General features: G+C 35.4%; 1 protein-coding gene across 3 annotated transcripts; it reads left to right on the forward strand.

Annotated features, from left to right (window-relative positions):
* Nucleotides 1-1,482: 1,482 nt before the first annotated feature.
* sgk3 (serum/glucocorticoid regulated kinase family member 3) lies at nt 1,483-14,609 on the forward strand. 3 transcript variants are annotated; one of them, XM_028434091.1, is made up of 17 exons: nt 1,483-1,740; nt 8,318-8,498; nt 8,616-8,699; nt 8,821-8,893; nt 8,994-9,069; nt 9,172-9,247; nt 9,364-9,416; nt 9,493-9,550; nt 9,700-9,783; nt 9,894-10,025; nt 10,133-10,245; nt 10,795-10,831; nt 11,714-11,800; nt 12,773-12,868; nt 12,948-13,103; nt 13,236-13,325; nt 14,102-14,609. In XM_028434091.1, the coding sequence occupies exons 2-17, from the start codon at nt 8,421-8,423 to the stop codon at nt 14,270-14,272; spliced, it is 1,464 nt and encodes a 487-aa protein (XP_028289892.1). In that variant the 5' UTR covers nt 1,483-1,740; nt 8,318-8,420; the 3' UTR covers nt 14,273-14,609. The 3 variants fall into 3 exon arrangements, with proteins under 3 accessions (XP_028289892.1, XP_028289893.1, XP_028289894.1); XM_028434092.1 differs by lacking the exon at nt 1,483-1,740 and adding an exon at nt 4,722-4,875; XM_028434093.1 differs by lacking the exon at nt 1,483-1,740 and adding an exon at nt 4,727-4,875 and having other exon boundaries at nt 8,321-8,498.
* Nucleotides 14,610-14,665: the final 56 nt, after the last annotated feature.

The following is a 14,665-nucleotide window of genomic DNA, read 5'->3' on the forward strand; positions in this document are numbered from 1 at the left end:
GGAACATTTTAACATTTCTCTAATACTTTCCATACATTAATTCATGGTTAAGTCGGGGAATTAATTATTTTTTTAGACACTGTTCAACTTTCTGAATCTGCACAGCATATGAAACAAAAAAAACCCAACTTGATGTCATCACCTTGGGGCCAAGAAAGTAGGGATGTCCCGATACAACTTTTTCATTTTCGATACAATACCGATATTGCCGAGTTGATATGATATCAGCACAAATCATACATACTTTAATTACTTATTTTGTAGAGTGGAATGTTGAAAAAGCTTGATTATTTAAAAAAAAAAAACAGACCCATTTATTATAAACCAATGGATTACATTCAATTAACCTTTTAGAGTAAGAATATTCTATGATTGAATAAAATAAATTTAAAAAATGAAATCGAAGACATTGAAAAAATAAATCCAAAAAAACAATATATATTATATCGGAGGTTTGAGATGCAATTCGATAAAATCCGATATTCATTTTTCTGGCTGAAAGTGAGTAAGACACCAACAAAATCCAAGCAATAAGTGACAGATATCAGCCCCTGCAGGATCTTAACTTGATTTTTATTTATTTTGCTGAGTTTTTGTGAAATGTTTTGCAAAAAATGGCTGAATTTGGAAAAAAACAAGAGTTCTTGCAACAGTTTTAGAAATAGGGGCTGAGATATATATAACTGAATTAGTTGACATAGTGGTTTATAGTTTTTCTGTTTAATATTTGAATAATGTAAGTTGAAAAACTTACTCTATCTGCAAAATTATGCTGTGATTTTTTTTTTTCCCCCCTCAGATTTCGGCCAGTTTGATTGAAAGTATTTATTTTATTGAAGCGACATTTTTTGTGATTGAATAATGAGGACACTGTCCATAATATGACACAAACACTAAAAACATTACTTAAATCAAAACATATATATTCTTTCAAATAATAACTAAATAAATTTTAAAAAAAACAAACAATTTCAATCAAATAAAAAGTGTTCAAATTTGTGCAATTTTTTAGGTGTTGAACATTTATTTGCATTTAAACACTTTTTTTCTTTGATTGCATTTTCTTTTCTTTTTTTAATTGAAATGAAGTTGTTTTTGTTGTTTTTTTGAAAAATACCTTTTTTGCTCGAATAATAAAGACACAAATTTACCTTCATAGTTTCTGCCTTTAGGTGACAGTGTTGAACTATCGGAAGTCATCGTTTCTGAGCGAAAACAAGTTTGCGCTAAATCCCTAATAACAGACAAAGAATGACGAAAAATAAAAGCCAACATTTAATATTATTTAAGTTTTGTTTCAATAAAAGCTTGAAGAAGACGTTCAACGGACAATTTATTGCTTTTTAAAGATCGAATTTTCTTATCCTGTTTGCACACACACAAAACAACTTGTTTTAAGATTCTGTTAAGTGCTTTTATTGTGAAAAGACGGATCCGGTGTGTTTGTATGCACTCCGGATATTGATGGCGCGAGAGCGGGTGGTGCGCGTCAGTCCCGTGACAAATTTCCTGGGAACTTTTCAGTCACAAAACTCCGATGTTTCCTGTTTCTCCGTCACTTGTCAGGCTCACACTAGTATGGAGAAAAGCCTCTTTTCAAGTTCAGAATATCTTTAGGGGGCTTATCCCGGCTCTGGCTGATATAATGTTACTTAGATAGATGGTTTGAACGCTGTAATGACCAAAATCCACACAAGAGCCGCGGAAACAGACGAACTCAGCGTGGAAATACTGTAAAAGGTACGTGATGTTCATGGAAGCGTCAGCGGTTACTTTGTGACGTCGACCGGATTAATATTTAAAAAAAAATAAGAGTAACATTAAGACGAAGAAGAAACTTGTGTTTTTAGAAAGTATTTGTAAGTGAACGTCTTTAAACACATACATAGTGAGTCATTTGTTATTACAGTAACTACTTAATGCGGTACAAACCACATCCGTTGCTTATGCAACCTTTTTCAACACAGAACTGTATTTCATTTAACGTAATAGAACTACTAGAGGCATCTTTTAATTTCTGTTTGTATGTCCATACCTCCACTTACTGTTATCATAGCTGGGGGCCAAAACATGTGAATCTCTGATCTGAGGGCCACATTACCAACATTCCTGTCAGCATTTACATTAATGACTGATCTGAGCATTCAGACAGGAAACAACAAAAGGTTTTGTGGGGTTTTTTTAATTTTATTTTTATTTTGTTTTGTGTGTTTTTGTATCATTTTGTGTAATTTTTTTGTGTGTTTTGGTTTCATTTTGTTATTACGTGTATTTTTTTGTAATGTTGTATATTTACGTAGTTGTCTTTTGTATTTTGTTGTCATTTAGTGTGTTTTTAAAGTCGTTTTTTGTGCTACATTTGTTGTCATTCTGGAGTCGTTTTTGTCGGTTTGTGTGTTATTGGTGTCGTGTTTTGTAAATTTCCAATAATTTTTCCCTCATTTATTTCTTTGTTGCTTTTTTGGAGTCATTTTGTATATTTCAATTGTCTAGTGTACTTTTCTGTCATTTTGTAGTTTTTGTTTTTGTTTTTGTTTTTTGAGTCATTTTGTGCGTTTACTTTTTGGGGCCGCAAAAAATTAGGGCGAGTGTCGCACGTGGCCCCCGGACCGCCAGTTGCACACAGGTGGTTTACTGTGACACATACCATCCGTAGTTACATTGATCACCTTATAATATATGGAAAAAGGATGTTGATGGGGTCTAGCAAATGCTCATATGTTTTAATTACGGTAACTCATTTATATTAAGGTAAAAAACAACATTGGTATTTCAAGAGCACTGTAGCACATTGACAGTCAAAATCAATAATTAACAAACACATTTTGCCCTTATCAAGATTTTAACAGGATGTATATAAAATATATAAATATAGCTAATAGACAATATTGCTATCCTGCAGTCAATAGCAGATACTTATTTTCTTCTAAATGTGTTATCTGGTGTTCTCAGTTGAAAAAAGTTAAATCTATACTTGGTGATTTACTTCGTTGAAATTTAAAATAGGTTCCTAAAAATGTCCCTTATCCATTATCAATAACTTTCACTGTCCCATGCTAATCTAATGTTATTGATGCATTTTAGTTGACAGCGGTATGTATAAAGTTCAAATCATATTTGTGGACCTGTCGTGGAACATTAAAGTTCCAGTATTATGCTATTTTTCACCCATCTTCATTTGTTGTAAGAACCCCAAAAACATAGTATTTGAGGTTTATTTTCCGAAACTTGCCTGTTTTCTGGAGTTTTAGCCTCTGAAAAGTGACTTTCTGAACAATTCTAAAAACAGGCTGTTTTGCGGCCTACTTATACATATTCATGAGTAGGCGTGTCTGTAGACGCTGACTCCACACAACAGCTGATCACTAGCGATTTTCATTTGCTATTCACACACTCTTGTTATTGTTTTCGGCCAAAAAACTGGACATTACAGTAAAACACACGTGTATTTAAGCGGCTATTGTGATTGTGAGTCAGAAAAACACTGTTTCATGAAGTGTGTGCGCCAACAGCATCAGCAGCAAAAGCAGCAGAGTCAGCTGCTTCAAACATTTACCGGAGCTGCTACGTAGCTTTCTTGTCATCATCTCCTCTCGTGATTACAGGAATAGTCCATTCAAGGTGATGGTCCACTGTTTTATCCAACCGCTGTGTCGCATTGTGACACAAACACGTCAGATTTCAAAGGCGAAACGAGGCGGTATAACGGGTTCTAAAAATGCTCCGGGTGCTACCGTGGCGGACCACTGCTCCTCATTGAGGGGTTAAATGCAGAGAACACATTTCGTGTATGTAGCTTTACATATATGACAATAAAGTATAATATATATTCTATATTAAACCACAGTGTTTGTTTTAGCTGTGAGATAGTTTGAGAGGGAGGAGCTCACATTCTTATAGGGTTGGAGGAGCCAGGATTGTTAGGAGGAGGAGTTTCCCGTCAGTGATGTCAGGTACCGGGGAAAATCCAACTGGCCCGTTTGAAGCTGACTTATTACAAAATGTGGAATAACAAGGGAGGGAGGAAACAGGACTTTTTCAACTTTGGCCCTCTGCATGAGGCTAAATGGATGTATATCACTGTAGCAAAATTATTTGAAAGTGATTTTTTCATAATACCGCCCCTTTAAGGCTGTCTGATTTATTGGGATAGAGTAATAAATAAGCCTGTGGTTGGTATTTGCATGCTTCAGGGTTGACCAGGTTCAAACTTATCCAGTTTTACTTCCTCAATCACAGACCTGTCTATATTATATTAGTTTGATTTCCCTAAATTAGACACAACTATACTCTAGTAATTGTTTTAGATTTTAAACCTCGGCACAAATTCCAACAAACTCGATTTTGTATTCTCTTTAGAAAAGCTTTGACAAGCATATTAAAGAGCCAGACACAGTGGAAAAAAAAGATTTCCACATCCCCAGGATACTCAGCAGCGAGGATGTGTGTCTGAGCGAAGCAGGAAGAATGCTATTTTTGATTTTTTCTGTTGTAGCCTTTTCTGTGTTTGTGCCTGTCGCCACAAGTCAATTCATATTAGAGAGCGAGCACAGGATGTGCTGAGTCTAAACATTGATGAGTTAATACACCACTCAGTAATATTGTTCCTTTTCAAACTTAGTCTTCCTCTAAATGTGCTGTTCAGTGCTTGTAGAAACTTGATAATCTGGGTGGGTGTGGTGATTTAGGGCATTCCTTATGAAGGAGTAGCAGCAACAGTGTCAGCTAAAAGTACAAGTTAAGCTAAATGCACATGATGGTGGTGGAGTTTCTTTTCCCTCGTTCGACGGAGATATTTGTGGAATGTTAAAGAGCGGGTCCGATCCGGTGATGTCAGTGAAGCACGAAAACAGACGCAGATGTGGAGAGGCTCACGTGAGTGGTAGAATGTTTTTAGAAGCGCCATCAATCTTCTCATCAAACGTGCAAACCTCAGGCTTTAAACCACACCTCTATGTGGCTTATTGTTAATTTTCAGCAATATTAATACTTAATAGTAAGATTACCTTCCAACAAAATTGTACATTCAAATCAGTAGGTTTGTTTATTTGGTAGGGTAAGTATTACTTTGTTGTTATTTATCCAGATGTTTATTTAGGATGTTTTTTTTAAAGCCGTGAGAAACAGAAATAAGGATAATAACCAGGGTTGGGGTCAATTACATTTTTCAGTTACAATTACGTTTTAATTACCCAGGTTCAATTACAATTATTGTTTTTATTTTCAGAAAGTCAATTGCAATTAAGTTCTCAATGACTAAAGTTCAAACACGATTAATCACAATTACTGAGCCTGAAATAACTAACCTAATAAAAGTTAAGCTTCCTCTTGTGTTAGCTTTCTCTTAGCATCTCTTATGATAACAGGTCCTAAATCAGCTGTAAAATACACTAATAACAAATAAATATTTTTCAAATATTTTCGTTCTGGGTGTCTGAGCCTTTGTTTGTGTCAGTATACCCCTTGATTACATTTTTTTTTAAATGGTAAAATGTGGGAAAGCTTAATATGAATTTTCACGATTGTGAACTACATATTTGTAGAACTGTTCATAGAACTGTATCGTGGTTCCCCCAGTTTTAAGTAAAATTATAATTGACCATTTTTAATAGAATTTTCATGGCAATTACAAAGTCAATTATCTGAACTCTTCAATTCAATTCCAATTGAATTATGATTATGACAGCAACAGATTTTTTACATTACATATATAATTACACCATAATTGTAATTAATTATCAATTATCAATTACACAATTACCCCAACCCTTATTATAACTTAAAATACGTGCTAGGGATGTCCCGATACAACTTTTTCATTTCCAAAATGATACCGATATTACAGCCTTGCGTATCAGCCAATACCGATATTGATCCGATATCAGCATGAATTATACATACTTATGGCTTTTTTTTTTTTTTAATAAAAACATAATAATTACTTATTTTATAGTGTGGAATGTTAGAAAAGGTTTGATCAAGTGATGTTACTCAAACAGAAAACAATAGTCAGCAACAGTAGATATGAGATAAACTAACCCATTTATTATTAACCAATTGGTTACATACATTTTAACCTTCAAGATTATATCTACAGTATTCTACAATTAAATAAAAGAAATTAAAAATGAATTTAAAAAAAAAAACGGAAATTTTAATCCAATATCCGTTTTCAGGCTGATATTGGGCCAATATCAATATCAAATCAGGACACCCATAATAAGTGTGGAATAATTAGCATGTTAGCTACAACTTTGAGTTGAATCTATAATGGTAATGAATTAGTTTAGTTTCTATGTGTGTTTTGGCTGAAAGTGAAAGTAAAAGATTCTCCTTAAAGCACATTGTGATGATGAGAACATGGCCGTCCCCTGTGACTCACTGCACACGTGCATTTTAAAGAAGCCTCTCTCTTTATGGTAACCTCAGCCAAGCGTGAGCAGAATGAGAGGTCCCTTCAGGGTGCGTTCAAGATCACCATGTTTGTGAAGACACGAGGGAAAGGAAAGTTGACGTAACGCACCCACAGGTTTGGGATGAACTGTTAGAAATGAGGAGGAAAAGACCGTCAAACAATGAGAGGCTGATGTCACGGACATCCAACAATAAACAAGTCCCAGGCTAAACGCCGTACAAAGAGCATTGTTGTTAAACAAACGACCGTTACACAACTTATAATAAAGGAAACGCCATTCTGTGTGATCGTTTCAGATGACGCAGTGCTGACATTTCCAGTGTTGGTTTTAATTCTCTTATTGAATACATGATACATTCTACTGCAATTAATTATTCATCTGTATTATCAATAGTTTATTCCCCCTTTCACAGCTTCACTAATAAGAAGTGACCTACAAAGTAGACTATTACAACTCAGCAAACAGCTTCATGTGTTCTCTCATCTAACGCTATTGTCTATGGGTGTTAAACATGTTTGATATCTTAGTAACTTCAAAAGGAACCCTTACATGGATCTAATTCTGGTGAATGAACGTGTGATTGTGAATGAGTGGGGGCTAGCAGAGAGAGAGAGAGGGGGCGTGTTTGTGTGAGGTGACGGCATGTGAGAGAGAGACTACACAGACACAGCCTTATCTGCCAGCTGAGGAGCGTAGATAGTTGGTAGATAGATCCAACAAAACAAAGCAGGAAGTCTACAGAGAGAGTGAGTAATAGACAGTTTTCTACTATTTTGTTGAAGTGACTTTAAAATAAATGAATAGGATTTTAATTAAATACAGAAAGCTTAACAAATGAGGCGTTATAGTCATAGAGGTGTAATAGCTAGCACAACAAGAAAGCCTTGGTTGGATTTCTGAGTGGAGTTTGCATGTTCTCTCTGTGCTTGCATTGGTTTTTCTCCGCTGGGTTCTTGCTACAGTGCAAACACATGTACAGTATGTTTGGTCAATGGGAGGTTCCTAATTGCTCTTAGGAATGTGTGAACATGTCTTTGGTCTTTATGGCTGGATTCAAAATCGCATACTAACTGATGACAAAATTAGTATGTAGTGTAGTGTGTTCACATTAGATAGTATGGAAAGATTCAGTACGTGAGAAATACCCGGATGTATACTATATCAGGATATTTTTGAAGTATGCACAGTGGGCACACTAGTCATACTCAACCGTCCCATGATGCATTGCAAGCGGAACTTAAAATCGTCCTGGGATCGGCTTCAAGCTAAAAGTCAAACATCCACTTTTCAAAACAAAAGCATCTCTTCCTGTCTTCCATTAGTTTTTTAACCTTTTTGTAAATCAGGCTCTTGTTTTGAAGTTAACTGGAAGTTTAGTCAGTAGCACAATGGTGGGTCTCCGGAAATCTCCAAAATGTCAGCATGAAATGTGTTTCCGCGAGTTTTATGGATCAAATGAGCACATGCTGATATTCTACTTGGTCACTTTTTGCTTAAAATGTTTTCAGAACTTTCAAAAATGACGAATAAATGGAGATATTTAGCCTCTGTGTGATTTTGGTTTTTGTTGCTGTAGGTTCGAAATGCATCTTGGGAAACTTGGAAGTATACTTCAGTAGGAATGGTCATTATCTTAATCATCCTAACCATACTTAAAATATAAAATAGACAGCATAAACTCATTTAGTGTGTAGTGTATAGTACAGAGTGTGGCATTTTGATGCACCCTCAATCAATGATAAAGTGGGTACAGGTGGTGACAGATTCTAATCGATGACTCATCAGTTAAAGGCAATCCTGTTTAACATCAACTGTGAACTTTGCAAATAGTCTAAGAGCATTAAAACATCAGTTTCAGTTCCTGACTGACAGAGAGGCCTCTTGTCTTTCCTCTTGCCCAGCAGTGACACAGGATGGGCATCAGCCACTGGTCTGCAAAATAGTGGAGGACACAAACTTGAGGAACTTTCTCCTCTGAAAGCCGAAAGAGCAAAAAAAAAAAAAATGGAGGAGCCAACCAGTTTTCCCAACGTCAGCATCCCATGTCACAATGAGCAAAGGGACAAGAAGAAGCGTTTCACGGTGTGTGCACGTGTCCGCCGCCTTTCGTTGTGTCAAATTGAACTGACATAGGTCAACAATCATGACATAATAGTAAATAATGCTGCTTTTTTTTTCATTATCATGGTTTTCTTTCAGGTTTATAAAGTGATGATCAGTGTTGGAAGACAGGAATGGTTTGTCTTCAGACGATACGCAGAGTTTGATAAACTCTACAACATAGTGAGTGGTGGAACTGCCCTTTGGTTGCACGCCCAACATTAACATTAGCTTGTGCGTCATGTTGTTCAAACTGACATTAAGTGTAATTACACACACGTGACTGTCGTCTTTTCTCACGCAGCTCAGGAAGCAATTTCCTGCCATGAACCTTAAAATCCCAGCCAAAAGGATATTTGGTGACAACTTTGAGCCAGGTAATTATGCAGCTCACACAAACACACAACGGTCTTTGATTTTTATCATATAATAGATAACTTTTTTAACTTGTCGCGTTTTTATTCATCTGATTATTAGAGTTCATCAAGCAAAGAAGAGCAGGCCTGCACGAGTTCATAAAACGGATTGTTACAAATCCACAACTCTGCAACCAGTGAGTGCTAATCCTTGTATTTGTGTTGTTTATTACTATCAAATGTAATTATTAATATTTTTAATTATTATTATAATGTTTGATCGCTGTATTATCTCACAGTGATGACGTGAGAACCTTTCTACGCATGGACAACATGCAGCGCTTTTCGGATGCCTCAGAAGATGAGGATGATAAGGTATGTTCCCTTTTTTTGCTTTGTTTTGATGAATTTAACTCGACTTTTTATCTTTACACATTTCTTATAGCTTCTTAATACCTGTTTATTAAATGTTTGCCATCCTGTTTATTTAGCACAACGGCTCTACCTCCAGAACTATTAATCTGGGACCTTCTGGAAATCCACAGTACGTTTTCTACTCACTGCACGTTTTCACAGTGAAAGCTGTCTAATGCATGGTTTGTTTGTTGTTGTTTTTTTAGTGCTAAACCCACAGACTTTGACTTTTTAAAAGTCATTGGGAAAGGAAGTTTTGGGAAGGTACGTAAAGGATGCACAGCTTCAATGACAAATGTTTAACGCAGCAGATTTTCACGTTTTAAATCTGCATTGTGTAGGTTGCAGTTCTGTTTACCAAATAGGAAGTGAGACTGACATCTGAAACTTAAAAGTTGGGGTTTTTTGTGCAGGTTTTCCTTGCAAAACGTAAACATGATGAAAAGTACTACGCAGTCAAGGTTTTACAGAAAAAGGTCATTCTCAACAGAAAAGAGGTAAATAATACTAGCGTTGTATGTATGTGTTTATATGTACAGAAGTTTTGTTTTGGATGTAATCCTAAGTGTTTTTGTTTTTTTCTTCTATAATTTTCCCACCAAATCAGCAAAAACACATCATGGCCGAGCGTAACGTGCTGCTCAAGAATGTCAAGCACCCGTTCCTTGTCGGACTTCATTATTCCTTTCAGACCACAGACAAGTTATACTTTGTCTTGGATTTTGTCAATGGAGGAGAAGTGAGTGGTTTCGGTTTCTGTGTCACAAAAGTAAATAAAGCTAAGAAATGCAGTCGTTAAAGAAATACAAATACAATATTTGCTGTATTGTTTTGGGTTTTTTTCAGCTCTTTTTTCACCTTCAAAAAGAGCGGACCTTCGGAGAGCCCAGAGCAAAGTTTTACATCGCTGAAATGGCGAGTGCGCTTGGATATCTGCATTCTCTCAACATTGTTTACAGGTATAATGTGATTATATAACTACAGCACGAGCTTTGTCTTAAAGGATACCTGTAGTGGAAATGTATATAACGTAAAATGTGTGTAAAGTATGACCAAATTAAAAAAAAAATGTGCACATTTAAATAAAACTAACACTTTTTTGCATGATTTTTTGCAGTCATGTTTAGTCAGATAATAAATAATTGATTTTGGTGCAGTGTTTACAGTAGTTACTATAAGATTTCTCTTAATTTTCTTTTTCTTTAGGTGTTTGTGGTGCTTTTCTCCACTCTCTCTTTGAAATTATTTTGTTTATTACCACAAGGATGTGTGTTGGATACATTGGACGTTTTTGAAGCTGTTATTGTAAACCTCCCGTATTAGATATCATATTTTGATGGAGCTTTAATAAAATCCACTACAGGAACCCTTAAGCTTATACAAAGCTGCTTACTAAAATATGCTTTTAAAAAGTAGAATTTCACAATCATTTACTGACTATTTTATTGGATATAATTATTTAATCATATTGACGTTGGATGTGACATAGTTTTTATTTATTTTTGCAGAGACTTGAAGCCAGAAAATATCCTTCTTGATGTTGAGGTGAGTGCTCATTATTGTTATGATTGTTATTTCATATTTGCAAATATTTTGATATTGTACCACGCAAATATTCTATATTTTACCTCTATGTATAATACAAGAAGCAAAAGCAAATTTAAAGGAAAAAGTTTTTTTTTTTTTTTGTTTTTTTTTTTGTATTGAGACTAACAAATTTATCCTTCATGTATGAACAATGAAAGACTGATTTTTCATTTATTCCTAATTTATCATCATCATCGTGTCATCTATTATGGTAAACATAATACTTGGACAAACAAAAGCCAAAAAAGAGGATTTGCCCTTTATAGCCTTTTACATTGTGTGTTTTTTATGATAAAAGGTGTGTAATCCCTGCTAAACTTGAAATATCTGTTATTAAAGAAATAATTTATGTTTTAATGTATTTTAGTTTTGGTTCTTTACATCTTTTTTCTTTAAATCACAATCTTTATCATATTTCTTGGATTACAGTTTTTATAATTGTAGATTTAGAATTATTATACTAACAAAAAAGGTGAAAATTGTTCATGATTATATATTATTATAAAATCAAATGTAATTAAGACAGATTTATGGCTCCTGAACTAAAATTGGTTCAACTTCCCTATACTTCACAGGGTCAAACGCTATTAGCACATTGTCGTACTCATTCATTGATAACTCTGTCATAGTCAGACAGCAGGCTGTGTGTGAATGGTTTAGTCCTGACTAATAATTTTCCAGCTGGCCAGGTTGAGAAAGTGAGGGGAACGGTGAGTGGGGTTGGTTGTAGCTTCACTACAGCCCGCATTCCTGGGTTACAAAGGAATCCTCAGTCCTCTGGGATAATGAGCTGCTTGTGTGGCACATCTAAAACCGTCCCCCTGTGTCCTGTCTTTAAAGGGACACATTGTTCTGACGGACTTTGGCTTGTGCAAGGAAGGTATTTCCCAGACGGATACCACCTCGACGTTTTGTGGTACACCTGAGGTAAGTGGAGCTCATGTACCTGCCGCAGAGGCTATTCCAAACTAAGCTTAAATTAAGCTTTGTTAGAGCCCCCCATATGTAACAACGACCCAAAATGTAACAAGAACCGAATTTTCATTTTAAAAACATGTAATAAAACCCAAAATGTAATGACTGGTCAATTGTGTAACAAGATGCTGAGCCCAAAACGTAAAAATTTTTATTACATCATAGTGTGACTCAATGATTTATGGATTAAAGGGCTTATTGTTGATATATACATATATATATAATTTATGCATTTGTGTATGACACTATACTCTACATTGAATATAATAAAATTATTACACTATTAGGGGAAAATTTTGGAAGGAGGTATTTTGCCTGCCCCATAATGTAATAACAGTGAGAAAAAATATACCAAAAATGTCAAGATTATGTAAATGTAGGTTCTCCAAAAGGCTTTAATAATATATATATTTATATATATACTGTATATATTTGTGTATATCTACATTGAAACAATAATAAGCACTTTAATCCATAAATAATTGACTCACTCTTTATTTTTTATTTTTTTTTAAACTTTATTCTTATTTTTTTCACTGATGAAAACTACAGAACAACCCGAACGGCAACAACAGCAACATGGGGTGGGGGGTGGGGGGTCATGTGGACCGCAAGCAACCTCAGTATCGTTTACATTGACTCACTCCGAAATAAAATCATTACACTATTAGTGTATACAGTTTCGGGCTCAGCACTTTTGTTACATTATTGGCCAGTTATTATATTTTGGGTTTTATTACTGTTTTTTTTAATTTTTTTTATATATAACAATTTGGTTCATGTTATATTTTGGGTCGTTGTTACATATCGAGCTCTAACAAGCCTAGAGTATATCTGTTGCTATTGTGTAATATTTCAATTTGCTGTACATAAATGACAGATCATAGAAATAATTAGCTTTTTGTTATCATTTCTTCTGTCTAGTATTTGGCTCCAGAGGTCCTGAGGAAGCAGGCGTATGATAACACCGTAGACTGGTGGTGTCTGGGGTCAGTGCTGTATGAGATGCTCTATGGTTTGGTAAGCATCTGCTTTAAAGCGACATTTGAGAATATTTCACTGAAATAAATGCTAAATAATTTTTCCTCTATTGGCGTAGCCACCCTTTTACAGCCGGGACACACACGAGATGTACGACAACATCCTCCACAAGCCGCTGGTGAAGCGTCCCGGTGTGTCGCACTCGGCCTGGTCTCTGCTGGAAGGCCTGCTGGAGAAAGATGGCACACACAGACTGGGATCCATAGATGACTTTGTAAGAGATTTTCTCGTCTCTGCTCACTTTCTATTCCTGCTCCAGGGAACGGAAAGGCTTTAGCCCCCTCTGGTGGCTCAATGGCTGTGGTTTATTTCAAAATGTGTGCAATTTGACTTTCCCTTCACACAGAATGAGATCAGTGCCCACAGCTTCTTCTCTTCCATTAACTGGAATGACCTAGAACAGAAGAAGATTCCTCCTCCATTCACACCCAATGTGGTAAATAGTTTTTTTACCGTGCCAAGTAACTTCAAACTGCACTTGTTTACGAGTCTTTAAGAATTGTTCATAAGAAAAAAACATATTTTAGGCACTTGAGTACTATTTTTGTTTGACATTTATAATTTAGACTTCAGTACCCTATGACCCTGAAAAGGGTAAGTCTGCATACAAGATGGATGGATAGATATTCCAATTACTGTATCTAAAACAGTGCTTTGCATAATTTAACATTAAAATGTTACTTTTTATTACATATCCTAATGTTTTTTTTGGCTGAAATGCTTAAAGTTCCATAAAGCGTCAACCAGTTTCAATGTTGTTTACATACTCAACCATATGATATTTTAGACCAACAGTGTGTTAAAGGAAGTTACTTTTTACTGTAAGATGCATACATAAGTTCAATATTTGCATTCTTGCTTATTGGTAAGAAACAGTGGGCCAGCCCCAATGCACAACCATTTAAGTGAGGGGATTACTGTGTGGTCAGGTAGTACTTTTCACATACCATAACTAGCTCTTCAGAACTACACATGTATGACCTACTTGTCGTGGCATGGGTGGTAAAGTGTGCTCACATGAACACACACACTGAGTCCTAAGAACATCTTAGAAACGCTCTCATAATTATAACCAAACATGTTTTAGGCCTACATCTAAATGCATCCCTTTTAACACGTTTTGTTTTTTTTTCATATAAACTTAACTGCATAAATGCACAAAAGACTTGTATTTGAATGTAAATATTAATTGCATTTTTTTTCTATCCTCAGAGCTCTTTGTGTGATATCTCAAACTTCGATCCTGAGTTCACGGAGGAGGACGTTCCCAACTCTGTTTGCTGGTCTCATGAACACTCCGTAGTCAACACACGTGTCATGGAGGCAGACGATGCCTTTGTGGGCTTCTCCTACGCTCCACCTTCTGATGACGCTTTCCTATAAAATATTCTCCATGGTTCAGTCACATTAGATTTTTTTTTTTTTAAACTTTTTTTACGAAAAAGGGAAAATTAGAAATCACGTGCTTATTCTATGAACGTAACATAACTTAAAAAATGGAATACTGACACACACCTACATGGAGTCTGATTCACAGCTGTTCCTTATCATCCCCCTCAGGTGATTCCTAGTGGTCTTAGTTGATATCTTTGCATTTGTTCCTTAAATAAATCAGTAACGGCTTGAGAAAAGAAAGAAGAAAAAAAAATCACTGGAATTAAACAGTTTGATTAATTACCTTGTAATTTTGTATATGAAAAAATAAACTTTATTCATAGAAGCCTAGCTGGAATTATTGATCACTTGAGAGACCAGTGAATAAAGCTTTTTGTATAT

This window comes from Gouania willdenowi, chromosome 20 (genome assembly GCF_900634775.1).
Source record: "Gouania willdenowi chromosome 20, fGouWil2.1, whole genome shotgun sequence".
In the NCBI taxonomy this organism is placed as follows: Eukaryota; Metazoa; Chordata; class Actinopteri; order Blenniiformes; family Gobiesocidae; genus Gouania; species Gouania willdenowi.

What these genes read in the sequence shown, in the direction of transcription:
- sgk3 (XM_028434091.1), top strand. Translation starts at nt 8,421, where the DNA reads ATGGAGGAGCCAACCAGTTTTCCCAACGTCAGCATCCCATGTCACAAT. An exon ending in TGGGATCCATAGATGACTTT is followed by an intron (nt 13,104 to 13,235) that starts GTAAGAGATTTT and finishes CCCTTCACACAG; the next exon opens with AATGAGATCAGTGCCCACAG. An exon ending in CTCCATTCACACCCAATGTG is followed by an intron (nt 13,326 to 14,101) that starts GTAAATAGTTTT and finishes TTCTATCCTCAG; the next exon opens with AGCTCTTTGTGTGATATCTC.